This window comes from Sciurus carolinensis, chromosome 14 (assembly GCF_902686445.1).
Source record: "Sciurus carolinensis chromosome 14, mSciCar1.2, whole genome shotgun sequence".
NCBI classification, from domain to species: domain Eukaryota; kingdom Metazoa; phylum Chordata; class Mammalia; order Rodentia; family Sciuridae; genus Sciurus; species Sciurus carolinensis.
In genome coordinates, this window is record NC_062226.1 from 44,421,457 (window position 1) to 44,434,723 (window position 13,267).

At 41.5% G+C, this 13,267-nt stretch overlaps 1 protein-coding gene across 2 annotated transcripts in view; it reads right to left on the bottom strand.

Annotated features, from left to right (window-relative positions):
• Window positions 1-13,267, bottom strand: part of Tek (TEK receptor tyrosine kinase) — a 114,831-nt gene that overhangs the window by 3,673 nt on the left and 97,891 nt on the right. For both annotated transcript variants that reach the window (XM_047525408.1, XM_047525407.1), the window contains exons 16-21: window positions 10,909-11,019; window positions 8,005-8,195; window positions 7,358-7,471; window positions 3,378-3,448; window positions 1,844-1,884; window positions 1,018-1,114 (exon numbers count right to left, since the gene is read on the bottom strand). In XM_047525408.1, the coding sequence (XP_047381364.1) occupies window positions 1,018-1,114; window positions 1,844-1,884; window positions 3,378-3,448; window positions 7,358-7,471; window positions 8,005-8,195; window positions 10,909-11,019 (625 nt within the window). The remainder of the gene's footprint in view (window positions 1-1,017; window positions 1,115-1,843; window positions 1,885-3,377; window positions 3,449-7,357; window positions 7,472-8,004; window positions 8,196-10,908; window positions 11,020-13,267) is intronic.

Here is a 13,267-nt window from a genome sequence, read left to right on the forward strand (position 1 = left end):
GTATAGAGGGAGGGGAGGGGTAGGAGGGGTGGAGGGGAAGGGAAAAAATGGCAGAATGAATCAAACGACATTACCCTATGTAAATTTATGATTACACAAATGGTATGCCTTTACGCCATGTACAAACAGAGAAACAACATGTATCCCATTTGTTTACAATAAAAAAAATAAATAAAAGTAAATGTTTCTGCTTATAAACCATGTAGTTTTTTGATTTGGTATTTTGCTATAGCAGCCTGAATGGACACCAGGCACCTGATCACAGAGTTCCCTTCCCCTTTGTATCATTTATTTCTTGCAAGACACTGGGAGATGTGCTTTCTGTGGTCAGAACCCTCTTGTGTTATGCAGATCTGTGGGACGTGTCCTAAATGTACAGAAACAGGATGCCTTGGAGCGAGCCCAAGACCCCACATACTGAACAAATTCTTGAGAAAACCTTATGTACATGGAAGGCTATCAACTATCATCAGTCAGGTTTTCTAGAATGGTTGTACTGTAACACATTTCTTAATGATGGGAGTTACTGGCCTTATGGAATGACTCTCACAAGGTGAAATTTGAGGGACTTTGTCCACTAATGGTCCAAGTACATCCAGGATTGCCCCTATGGCCTATTTTCATGCCATTACTCATAGTTCTCATTTTCACAAGTGGCACAGTCTAGACAATAAATTACTTGTTCAACCTAGAGCCTCTGAAATCTCCAGCCAACATTAAACAATTCTACAAATTTATTTCATATATTTTCTGCATATGTTGTCCTTCCTCATTTCAGCCTTGACAAGAGTCATACCTTAAATTCCTCCTAAAGTTCTATGCTTGGAAAACTACCTCTCCCTATTATGCAATGGTCTTAACATAAAAGCACTCCTTTTCTTCAGCTATGTGAGGTCTCTGTGCAGTGTGTGCTGATGGCTATGTAGGTATCGGGGACTTCTTCAATAGGGTCGACCTGTCCCAGCTGCACAGGAGGAAGGCTGAGACAGAGCAGCCCTTGGGTGAGGCCTGACTTACACTTCATCATCACAGTTCAGGGGCTTCTCCAGCCTGTAGCCCTGGGGCAGCTTCTCGTAGAGTTCTGCACAGGTCATCCCACAGTACGGGGTGCCACCTGGAAGACAAAGTGGTGTGGTCTGAGTCCCTCAGGCACAGACAGCAGTGCATCCTGACCCAAAGCCAAGAGGTGAGGAGGGAGACAGGCGAGCAGGGAGGTGAGCACCTGGTGTGCCTCCTACATGCACCTGCTCTGCACCAGGGTGGGCTAACTGTGCAGTGTGCACTGAGTGCGGCCATTCCTTCAGGGGAAGCCCTATAACTGACAGAGCTATTTCTCTTCCCTAAGTCTGCCTACATGCAGCACAGCTGCTGTGTCCACAAGACTCTTCTAACTGGAAAAGTCAGTAGTGATATATAGTTCCTATTTTATCAATAATAGCTATCATACAGTTTTAAATAATATAGAAAAACTTGGCATACAAAAATAAGGGGAAAAAATCACAACAGTTCTTATTACTTTTTGGTGTAAGGCCTTAGTTTTCTTGAACATGTTTGTATAATGTTGTAGAAGTAAACTTGTTACACAGTTCTGATACCCTAGCTCGAGTAGAAACAACATATGATGAAGTTCCTGGCCACCAGGTCAAGAATATTCAATATGCTAGGTATATGGCTTTCAAAAAGAGAAGCATGAGAATAACTACACTGTGTGGAAGGCTGCAAGCTTGTGTTTCCTGGTCACTTTCTAGCACCACACAAAGAGTGCCCTGTGGAATTATTAGGAGTCAGGGCTGGAAGGTCCCCTTCCTTTGCCCAGCATTACCTGGTAGGGAAACAAACTCACCTAAGCTGACGATTTCCCATAGCAACACCCCATAGGACCATCTGCAGGAGGGACAAATGCAAAACCTTTAATCAGCAAACAGATTGACCATTCCACTTCCTGCCCCCAAAAGTCATGGTGATCAACCCTTTCTCAGAAAGGGAAAGGTAAAACGTCTGCTTCCTGGAATAGGACCTTGTACACAGGTGGGGTTCTCCCCTCGTAGGCCCATGGAAGGGTTACAACAGGGAAATGGGCTCACCTTGCAAAACCCCTTAACTTACTTTAAGTAGGAAATGCAAAGTAGTACTAGGCAAAACAAGCAAATTCTAAGCCAGACGGGTCTGAGTTAAATCCCCTTCTACCACCTAATACTCATATGACCTGGGCTAAACTACTGAACATTTGGTGGCCTCTTAGTATAATTTGTTGACATATTTTAACTAAAGCCTTTATTCTATACAACTGTGAAATACAGATTTTTACTCTTTTGGCATTATGGATTGTCAAATTTTCTGGAAACTGTATTAATGGTGTGACTGGAAGGGGAAAAATATATAACCATGCTGGGGGTCAGATCCACAACAGGAAGCAAATACAGCCACCCAAGGCTCAGCACATAGGGCAAAAAAACCCAGTCCTTTAGCTCAAAGGCCCTTCATGCAAACACAACTCAGGGCTGGTAAATGAATTTTTTTATTTTTTTTTTTTTGCCATTAGTTCACAACTATTGCTAAAAAAAGTGTGCACCAAAAGCATACTCTTGTATCCAACAGATAGAATTTTTTTTTAAAAAAAGAAGGTGGTTACTCTCTGAGGAAAGAATAAAGATCATCTCAGCTCCTTGAAAATGTGGCCATGTCTTTGCTTACTTCTTCAAGGTGGAAGAGGTACTTTCCAGAGTTAGCTGACCAGCAGTGAGGGAACCCTGTCTCTGCAGTTGTGCAGATAAAAATATCTTAGTATATTCTTATGAAAGTGGGGACACTGATTGCTGCTTCAGAGTTATGCAGAGACAATATATAAAAGGGACCTTGCAAGTAGGATATAGTAGCTGCCAGTCCCCAACCCAGGCATAAGCAAAACCCCTGGAACAAGTCACCATAACCCTCTGGGCCTCAGTTTTTCCTTCTGAAAATGGGGTGCAAGACAAGGTGGTCCAGTCTCAATCCCAATCCTTTTGACCACTGCCAGCCCGAGACTTGTCACTGCAGGCAGAGATGGCCCCTCTGTCTGACCTTACTCTGCCACCACCTGTGCCCACCAGCAGCTATTCTGGGCTGTGTCCTCCAAGCTATGTCCAGGAAGGGAGGTCAGAGGCAGGCCCATATGCCCTTCCTTTAGAGATCAAGAGTTCACAACTTGAAGCAAAGGAAACCCAAAACCTGACATCAGGGATTTTACACCCTGGAAACTATTCTGTGGCTTCATTTATCCTATGAATCTATTTCCTCCACAGAAGTGTAGGATATTACTGCTTCTCTTCAAAACCTCTGTCAAATGTAGATTTTTCTTGGGGGAAAACAAATCCCTTAGCAATAAGGAGCTTACTCACACGTCACTGTTGGTTGTATATACGCTGTAATTTAGAGACTCAATCGCCATCCAGCGCACTGGGAGCCTTCCCTAGAGAGAAGAAAAGGAGAGACCACTTAAGAAAGGGACCCTTCAGAGGTTCTGTGCCTGGTCTGTGGCTTCCTCAAAGCCCACAGGGAACCCTATGTGGTACTCAGCAGACTTAAGGCACAGCAGAATTTGCTTTATGAATGTCTCAGTCACAAGCATGTTTTCAAATTCAAAAATGTACAGATAGTGTCTTACTTACCTCAGAAGACCCCTACACAGTTCACTGTACAATTGTACATGAATTTGTGGATGTGCACATTTATACATATTGACCGTCATTTGGTCATTCATATTTACCTTGTGGTTCCTGAGGTCATCCCGTGACTTAAAGAGGCAACAGGCATAGAAACTAAGAATCAGAACGTGGGAAAGGGGAATGAGAACATTGGGATGACCAACTGGAGGCCATGGGGGGCTGGATTTTCCAGAGCGGTAGACACCTGAGCCCTGTTCTTTAAGATGTATAGGCATTATCAGATACACGGAGAGGAAGGAGCATTTTGGATCCCAGGGAACCGTATGCATATATATCAACAGAGGTTGAACTAACTTATAGCCAGTGTAATTTACATTGCATTTGGAAATGAGACAAAGACATACTCACATACACTCACTCTTTGGGTGCTGGCCCTCACTCCAGGTTATTTTGTTTTTTTTTTGTTTTGTTTTGTTTTGTTTTTTTGACTTAACGAGTCCCCATAGGCAAAATGAGATGTAGACTGGACATTGTGAAGTTTGGTGTCAGATTTATTTTTTCCCTGTTTCCTCAAATTCTATGCAATTTGAAGCTCTTTTCCTAGCCACCCACCCAGGAATCATATGGTTTGCCACTGAGAGATTGTTCCTCCAAGAAGTTTATTCAGACTTTTATCAGCAGCATGTCAGCTACATTAGCTAGGAGTACCAGAGGGATTTCTCAGCACTGCCCAACAGGCTTTCTCCCAGGTCACTCATCCATGCAACCACCCCACCCTGTTCCAGGATGATTCCTAAATGTGCTGTTCTCTCCTAGTTCCTTGTGAAGTGGCAGTATTTGGAAGCATATGATTATAAATCCCAAAGGGTACTTCTGTACTTCTATGTTCAAACATAAAAGTGTCCTTTCCCACATCTACACCTTTAATGTTCTGCCACTCACACCCTCATTTGCTCTGTATCCACCCCACCCTGTCTCTCATGTTACTACAGCTCTCTTCCCCGTCATGGCTAAGGATGGACGGTGAAGACCACATCCACTGTGTCTTAGTACTCACTGGCTTCTAACATCACACTGCCCAGTTACCAAGTTCCATGTGCATTTTTTTTTTTCCTTTTTACTTCAGTTGGATCTGTCCCTGTAGTTACCACGTTGGTTCAGGCCACCATCATCTACCACCTCATAACAACCACTTGGTCACTGATCTCTGTGTCTAACTGACCTCACTCACTCTAACAGTGGGTCCTCCACATGGGACATTTAAACAGCAAATCTAACCATGTGGTTATTTTCCTTAAAATTTCTTAATATCACTGTCCCAAGATCCCAAATGCTTAGCTGGAATTCAAGGACTCTCAAGATCTTCTCCCTGCTTCCTCTTCCAGCCTGAATGTTTTGTTTGTTTTTAAAACAGCTTTTATTTTTTTAAAAGTGAATGTGTACATTCCAGAAAAAATAAAAACACAAGCAAAGAACAAAGTCATCTAGGCACAAGCAGCTTAGTTGGACATGTCCCTCCAGGTCGTGCATATACATACACAATACAACATTTTGTGTGATTGAGATCATAGTATCATGCTTTTCCACACATCATGAACATTCACCAATTCAAAATCCCAGAGCTACATGAGTAGCAGCCTGAAATTTTAACCCTCCTCCTGTTTCTGCAGTACTCTCCAGCTTTGTTGAACTACTGGATCCCTAAAGGTCCTATGCTCTCCTTTGACTCTATACTTTTTGTACATAGCATACCCTCCAGCCCATCTGATTCATTTTCACATCCAGTATCCAACATTTACTGTTAGACACAGGTGATGACCTCCTCTAGGAAGACCTCTCTGACTGCTTGGTTCTAGTGCACTTCTCTGGGCCCCCAAGGCATGTGTGATTTCCTCACCCTTAACATTTATGGACTGGTAAAATTATTAGTTGTATATCTATGTGTGAGCTCTGAAAGTGAAATCTATCTCTGAAGTGTGTTACTCCAAAACCTAGAATAAGCATGAAACATCATAGTGATAAATAAATCAGTGATGAGGGGATGGATACGTTAATGATGGTAAAATTTCAAATCACTTAGTACAGGAGATTACAGCAACACCTCTAATAGTAGAATCATTTAGGAGGACGTAAAAACCCAAACTAATGCAGGAGCACACATCTCTGACCACTGGAATCAGAAATATCTAGAGGTAAGACTCAACATCTGTATTTTCTTAAAGCTCCCTAGATGATTCCAAGAAACAGTGAAAGTTGGAATCATGATTTAAAAATTGGACCAGAGAAGATAATCACTCTTCCCTCTAGTGGTGCCTTGCTGCGCTGCACCCTCCTTGCAGAGAGCTTATACCTTTCCAATATTTTCTCCTTTCTTTCCTCTTCCCTCACCTTGCTCAGTCCAATGCTGCCACTGAACACATTACACTTCTCTCATGAGACAGAGTTGGGCCCTGACCAGTGCTCTTCCCCTCTCAGCATCCCTAAGATTTCCAAGAAATCCTTGTCCTTTGTGAAATGCAGAACAAACAAGTGTTAGCCTTGGGAATCTGAGAGCATCCAAACACGTAGTTCATAGAGCAACCATCACTCGACTTGTATAAATCCCTTCACCCTCCTCGTTTGGGATGCCACAACCCCCAAATGCCAGAATGAAGTGGCAAGGGATTCTGTGAAGGAGATAGGAATTGTGAGAGCTAGACTAGATGGGTGAGTGATGGGTTCTGCTTCTTTAAAGAGAAACACCTGCATTGAGTAGGTCAGTCTGCAAAGTCCAAGGAAGAAAGGACTGTCTGGAAGCCAGCCCTCAGTAGGGTGCTCGTGATCAGACTGCAGGGCCATGGGCAGGGCCAGCAGGGCCCCACTTCAAGCCCTCATCAAAAAAAGATCCAAAATGATTACGTTCACTAGCTTTTGACTATCTAAAAATAGGTATGCTCTGGAAAGAAGCTAAAAATAAAAAAGTGTCAAGGTAGTGAATTATGGGTACTTTCCTTTAAAAAAATGGTTTGAGTATTGTTTCTGGTTTATCTGGTCAGTAACTAAAATAAATACATTAAGAAAAAAGGAAACCTAGATTTGAGGATAAACACAGGACCCAAGCCTGACTAAGAGGCAATTTGGTGTCCATGAAGCAAAACATTCTGTACCACTTGACAGCTGGAACCTGAACCTATGTGATTTCTCTAACATAGAAAAGGAACGACCATAAAAACTAAAAAGGGCTGGGATGTAGCTTAGTGGTAGAGCACCCCTGGGTTCAATCCCCAATACCACAAAAAAATTATAAATTTCTCTACAGGGCCTCCTTATGATTTAGGAACCCATTCATGTATTTCCTTGATTTGGGAGAAGTAAGTTTTTGTTTCTCTGAGATGTTTGTTGTTCATGAGGGGATTGTGGGAGCTCCTCAGAGGTTCAGGAGAAAGACACTGAAGGGCCTAGACTGAATACAGACCAGACACTCTGCCTGAACCACAAGGTCTGAAAGTTCAATTATATGGCCACGTGAGACAGTGTGTCCATCACTGGAAACATGGAGACCATATCATGGTAGGAAACAAAACTTGAGAGAATGCTTGCTGGGCCAGGCAACATCTGCCACGAGACAGTCATATTTCAGTCACCACAGAGCACTGGTGTTCTAAGAGAAGTGCCATTAGGAGACAGGAGCCCTTGGGAAGTATGTTGGTTATCAGTATCTGTTCTGAACTCACCATTGTCTTTTTCACATATACTTCTTGACCTCGGGACAATCCAAAATCTGCTATTTTGGCTACGTAGTTTTCACCTACTAAAATGTTCCTGGCAGCCAGATCTCTGTGGATGAACTGAAATTTAAAAAAAAGCAAGTATTTTCAGCATAAAACTTGCTTTTCCACTAACTCATGTTAGCACAAAGCCCTGGAGACAAGGTTAAGAAGAGAAGAAATAATAGTATGAAGGTTTTAAAAAGTCACCAGAATCCAGTTCCCTTAAAGTACCTCTCTCAAAGTCTCAGATAGCATATTCAGCCAAATGACCCCACCACATCCTGGGAGAAGCATTTCAGGGGAAAAAAAATAAAAAAGTACAGGTCATTAAACATTCTAATTCCAGTGTAGTGCCTCTGCTATGTGCATTATTTGGAGGCAAACCAAACTAAGATTTAAGGCTGCTCACCAAATACATGTTATGAAATTTACTAGATGAATAAACTGTCAATATTGGGGATTGAATTGCATATTAATAGATGCAATATTAACAAAATAAAATTAAGGAGACTAAGAAGGAATTAAAGATGAAAGGTTGACAGAAAAATCATGCAAATCGAAAGCCCTAACTCCAGAGGAAAGATGCCCAGAGCAGGGTCCTCAGGGCAAACCTGCTTTTGGCTCAAGTAGTCCATGCCCCGGGCCACGTCTGCAGCAAAATGCAGCAGCTGCTGCGAGGACAGCGTGGAAGCGGTGCTGTTGGCGATGGCGAATGCAGGGTCCGTCTCTAGCACGCGGCTCTTGCGCAGGAAGTCCAGGAGGTTTCCGTGGGGAGCGTACTCGATGGCCAGGTACAAGTAACCTGTGGGGAAAGGACCAGCGCATTGCTGCAGCCGCAGCTAAACAGCTGTGAGGTTCTGGAGATGTACCATGGTCCCTGGCAACTGCTTACAAACTCCCTTCTGTCTAATAGAAACACATCCAGTGCTACCAAGCTGGTAATGCTGGGGACAGGAGGGACTAAGTGGCATCCTCCTGCAGTACTCTAAGGGGGCATCCTTCTCCCCCACTCTCCTCTCCATTCCTATAAATGTGGACTGATGTGACCGGAATTCCAGAAGTGCTTTCACCCACTGGGTAATCCTAGTAGAATGAGCTCAAAGCATCCTCTTCCACATGGAGGACACTTCTTCACAGCACCTTTAATTATTCATAAATAATTACTATGGGCCAGGTATGTTACTCCAGTCTGTCTCTAGCTTTTCTTAAGGGTATTAAAAATCATTAAAAGCACATAGTGAAAGGACACGCAGCAGTAACATTCTCCCTGTCCTTTTACTCATCAGAACCCTAAGTCATCATATTGCTGATTGAGGCAACTGACCAGCGGAGTATCATTTCAAAAATTGTATTTTGCATAATAGAACCAGAAAACCCAAACTTTTAGGAAAAAATAAAATAGTTCCTGGAAAAAGGAATGGTCCATTATCTATTTTTTAATTCCAAGGATTTCCCACCTCTCCTCCCCCCTTTTTTTTCTTTAATAAAATCATTCCTCTTTAGAGTCAGTGAAAACTAAAGTGATTTTGCTGTTTTATTTTTTAAGGAGGTTTTGTTTTGGTAAAGTTTAAATGTCAAATGAATTTGAACTTCAAAAATATTCTAAGAAATTGAAATTCTGACAAAAAAGACAGGAAAGAGAATTAAATTCTGCTATAACTAGGGAATTAAATTCTGCTATAACTATGCTTTCTTACATCTTTATTGAATTATAAATTTTAGGAGTCAAAGAATTATGTGCTTATGTGATAGAGCAACAATTTTTTTTTAAGATACATATTTTTCTTTTGTTGGTGTGATTTTTTTTCTCACTGCAATCCCATACTGATTATAGTTTTCAGGAAACAGCTCAAAAATAAATATTACTTCATTATGTAACTCAGGGACATGATCTAGCCTCCAGAATTATACCCTTATTGGATCATAAAATGATACATCATCAAAAGTACTCATATTTTTAATTTAATAAATTGAGGAAATGGAAGTAGTCACTTTTCTATTGTTGATGTTTGTGCTCAAAGTCAACAAGAGGTTGTCAAGTTTATAAATCACTGCATGGAGCTTTTCTGTGGGAGTAAACTTTTCCATGAGGAATTGAGTTTATACATTCAGAATTACAAACCCATGCAGCATGCAGGGTGAACTCAGATTTTTATTGTAACCTGCTCATTCATAGCTCATCACACACATCACAATAGCAAGGACTCAACATTCGAGTTCACAATGTAAGTTTGAAAGTGTTATATAGAATAGTTGTAAAGCTCCAATCTAATTGTACATGAAGGCCCTTTGGATAAAAGCAAAGAACCATCATATATAAGCTGCTTATTATCATTCTTATTATTTAATCTAAGCATCATCAGTTCTTGCATATTACAGTACATTATTGGCATTCATGGTGTTAACATTCAGAATACCAATTTCTTGGGCTCTAAGGAACAATGGAAAGGCAGACAAGAACCTGAGGATGCCACTCTTTCAGCTGGTGAAGGTGCCCCATTCCCCCCTTGTAGTAATCGTAGTTGAGAACACCCCTAGGTTAGTGAGGATGGGGGCTGGTAGGAGCCATGGATAACTTTGGGCAGCAATAGCTAGATCACTGCAGAGGTCAAATGATCCAGCCTCAGCACCACCCCGCCAACAGATGGCAAACTGGCTTAGGAGAATTGGGATTGGCTGGTGCAGTTAACCTGACAGACTTTGTATTTCAGCTACAATCACCATATATATTTCTTTCTTGGCTTTGTGTCAGACTATCGGCTATCGCCTGGCAACCTGAAGAGTCTTTGGTTTACAAATTCTCGTTTCAGTGTGAACTATGAGTGCACTAGTAAGATCAAAATCCAGAGGAAGAGTAGATGGTCAAGAACCTTCCAGTCCAATTAAACCTATCATTGCCTAAAGCACAGTGATTAAAAAAAACAAAACAAAACAAAAAAAAACTCCAGAGGAACCACTACCAACCACGAGTCAGGATATTAAAACTAGACAAGAAAAAGGAAAAGGAGGGATATTTGTGGTTGAAATTGAAGAAGAACCTGAACTTGATATTGATTGCCTGGAAATGAGCATGAAAAGGACTGGAGTGAGTGTGGAGATGACCCTGGTGTGAGAGAGAAGATTCCACCTAGTTGAGAGAGTGCTAAGATTCTGGAAACAGGTGAAGCAGTCATAAGTCAAAAAGAAGACAAGCTGAAGTCATACACAATGTTGTAATAAAAATTCGACTTATAATTTTTCTCTTTTAGGGTTTACTGGAGAAAGTAAATAAAGACCACCTGCGAGTTTAAAAAAAAAATTTGACTTGTTAAATTTTCTCAATAAAGATTTACAATTTAAAAAAAGGCAAACCATGGCTCAATCCATTAATGGAACTAGAATTCAATTGGAACTGCAACTTAATAGGTAACCTTCTTAAGATTATTATCTTTCTCAGTTTCAGTATGGAATGGGCCTGTTTACAAAAAATAAAATAAAATAGTTTGGCAGGAAAAACAAGAAAAAAAGCACCTTACCTCGATGTTCACATGCTCCCAAGAGATTGATGATGTTTGGATGATGTCCAAGTTTACAAAGCACCTCCAGTTCTCCTGCAAAGTCCCTGTGGTCATCTTTGGAGGCATATTCTGGGAAGGAAGTCAAGGGTTGTGATCCCTTGTCTTTAAACCTTTTCCAACGCAACTGTTCCCTCCTGCTCCCCAGGACCTTCAGGTGCCCTCAGCCACCATCAAGCTGGAAAACTGTACCCAAAGAGACTACTCTAAAACAGAACTTCTCAGCCTTAGTGCTGCTTGGGGCTGTCTTGTGCATTGCAGGATGTTTAGCAGCACCGCTGACCTCTACCCACTGATACCAGTAACCCAACCAAAAATGTACAAGGCCTTGCCAAATGTCTCCCAGGGAACAAAATTGCACCTGGATGAGAACCACCACTCCAAAGTTTTCTTGTTTAACCCTGAAATACTCAATGAAATGACTCAGAGGTGGAGCTTCCCCAATGTTTAGATTTTAGCTCTTCCAGCTAAAACTGCCATCCAGAGACAAAAAGCTAAGGAAGAGAATCAAAGTTCTGGTGAAACATCGCCAATAATGCACTTGTCTTACTTTGATAAAGTTAACTTAACTTTTTAACAAACCAGGCTTGCTAAACAAATCAAATCCCAGTGACATTTTATAGGTACTCCTTTAGTCAGAAAACTGGGTTGCATTTTTTTTCCTATTCTATTCTTTTTGCCCTTGCTCTCCAAGGCACTTTGGCCAGAGGAAGAGCCACCAGCATGGCTGGTACATGAACTGACCAATCAATCTTGAGTGAAAGACAGGTTACTAATACTGATTTTGGAAAAATAACATTGTAGGGGAGGGGGAGATGAGGTACAGGTGGCTGTGTGCATGGTCAAACTGCTGAGAAATGCAGGGACATATTAGGTGGACTAGTGGCACCTATAAGACAGGAAATTCCAAATTCAGTGTCCTGTTCACAGCAACAGGAACCTCACTGTGACTCGGGCCCTGAAAGTCAATGTCTTAGGAAAATTTTGGTCTTACTTCAATACATCCTTGGATGCATTGCTCCTTCTGCCTTGTTAAGCTATTTTACCTCTTCACATGGCACAAGATGGAAAATCGGGCTTGGGTCAGATCCCAGTACAAACTGACTTCATAAGATTCTATTACTCTCCTCTCACCATTTACACAGCTTCCCCAAATTCCGCATGATGAAAATAACAGAACAGAAGAGAGATTTCTGGCTATTAAGTTTTTTGTTTGTTTGTTTGTTTGTTTTTTGCATGTTTGCCTTTTTAAAAGAAATACATTACTATCTCTAAGCATAGGTAATGTTTTGTTTCCTGATGTGGTCTTCTTAACAATGCAGAAAGCAGATGATTTAAAAAGCTTTAGCATTAATTCTCATCTTAGGTTCCATACTGCAGTCTAAAAGGAAAAGCCATCAGGGATCTTAGAGAGCCCCTGAGGTAGAACTGCACAACGCCACAGTTAATCACATTCTCTGCTCTAAGGGACCACTTTTTGGGCACACAGGCTATAAAATCAACAGGCAGCTTCACAGTTAAGGCCTGCAGAAACTGCCACTTCACTCAGAAGGCAGCTGTGCTGCCAGTAAGCCAGGTATTCTGCTTCCTCAATATTTATTATCCCTACTTATTAAATAAGTAGGTACCAAGCAGTCTTGAGATGAACACAGTTGGAAGGATTTAGTTCATATGACTTTAGATCAGTGATTTTTAAACTTGAGTATGCAGAAGAACTTGGTAGGGGTTTACTAGGGATTGAATCCAGAGACCCTCTCCACCACTGGGCTGCATCCCCAACCCTTTTTGTTTTTTATTTCAACATAAGTTTTCCAGGCTGGCCTCCACCTTGCAATCCTCCTGCCTCAACCTCCTAAATCACTGAGATTACAGGCATGCACCACCATGCCTGGCTGTAAGAACTATTGAGTTAGCCTATTTAGAACAGGGAGTCTCATATACCACCCCAGACATGTGAATGCAGAACTGGGTGTGGGGAAATCCATCTGGATGCATTTCTGACAATGTCTCCAGAAATTCTGGTGCAGAAAACCCACAGAGATTGTTATTCAAAAAGTATAGTTTACAAATAAACAGGATCAGCATCACTTGGGAATTTTAAAATCCAAATTCTCTGTCCCCACCCCAGATGCAACCCAACAGTTTTTTGTTTGTTTGTTTGTTTTTGTTTTTTGTATTTGTCTTTGTTCTTGTGGAAGTCAGGATTGAACCCAAGGGCACTCTACTCAGCTACATCTTCAACCTTTTTTATTTTTTGAGATAGGGTGTCACTAAGTTGCTAAGGCTGGACTTGAACTTGGAATCCTCCCATCTCTGTCTC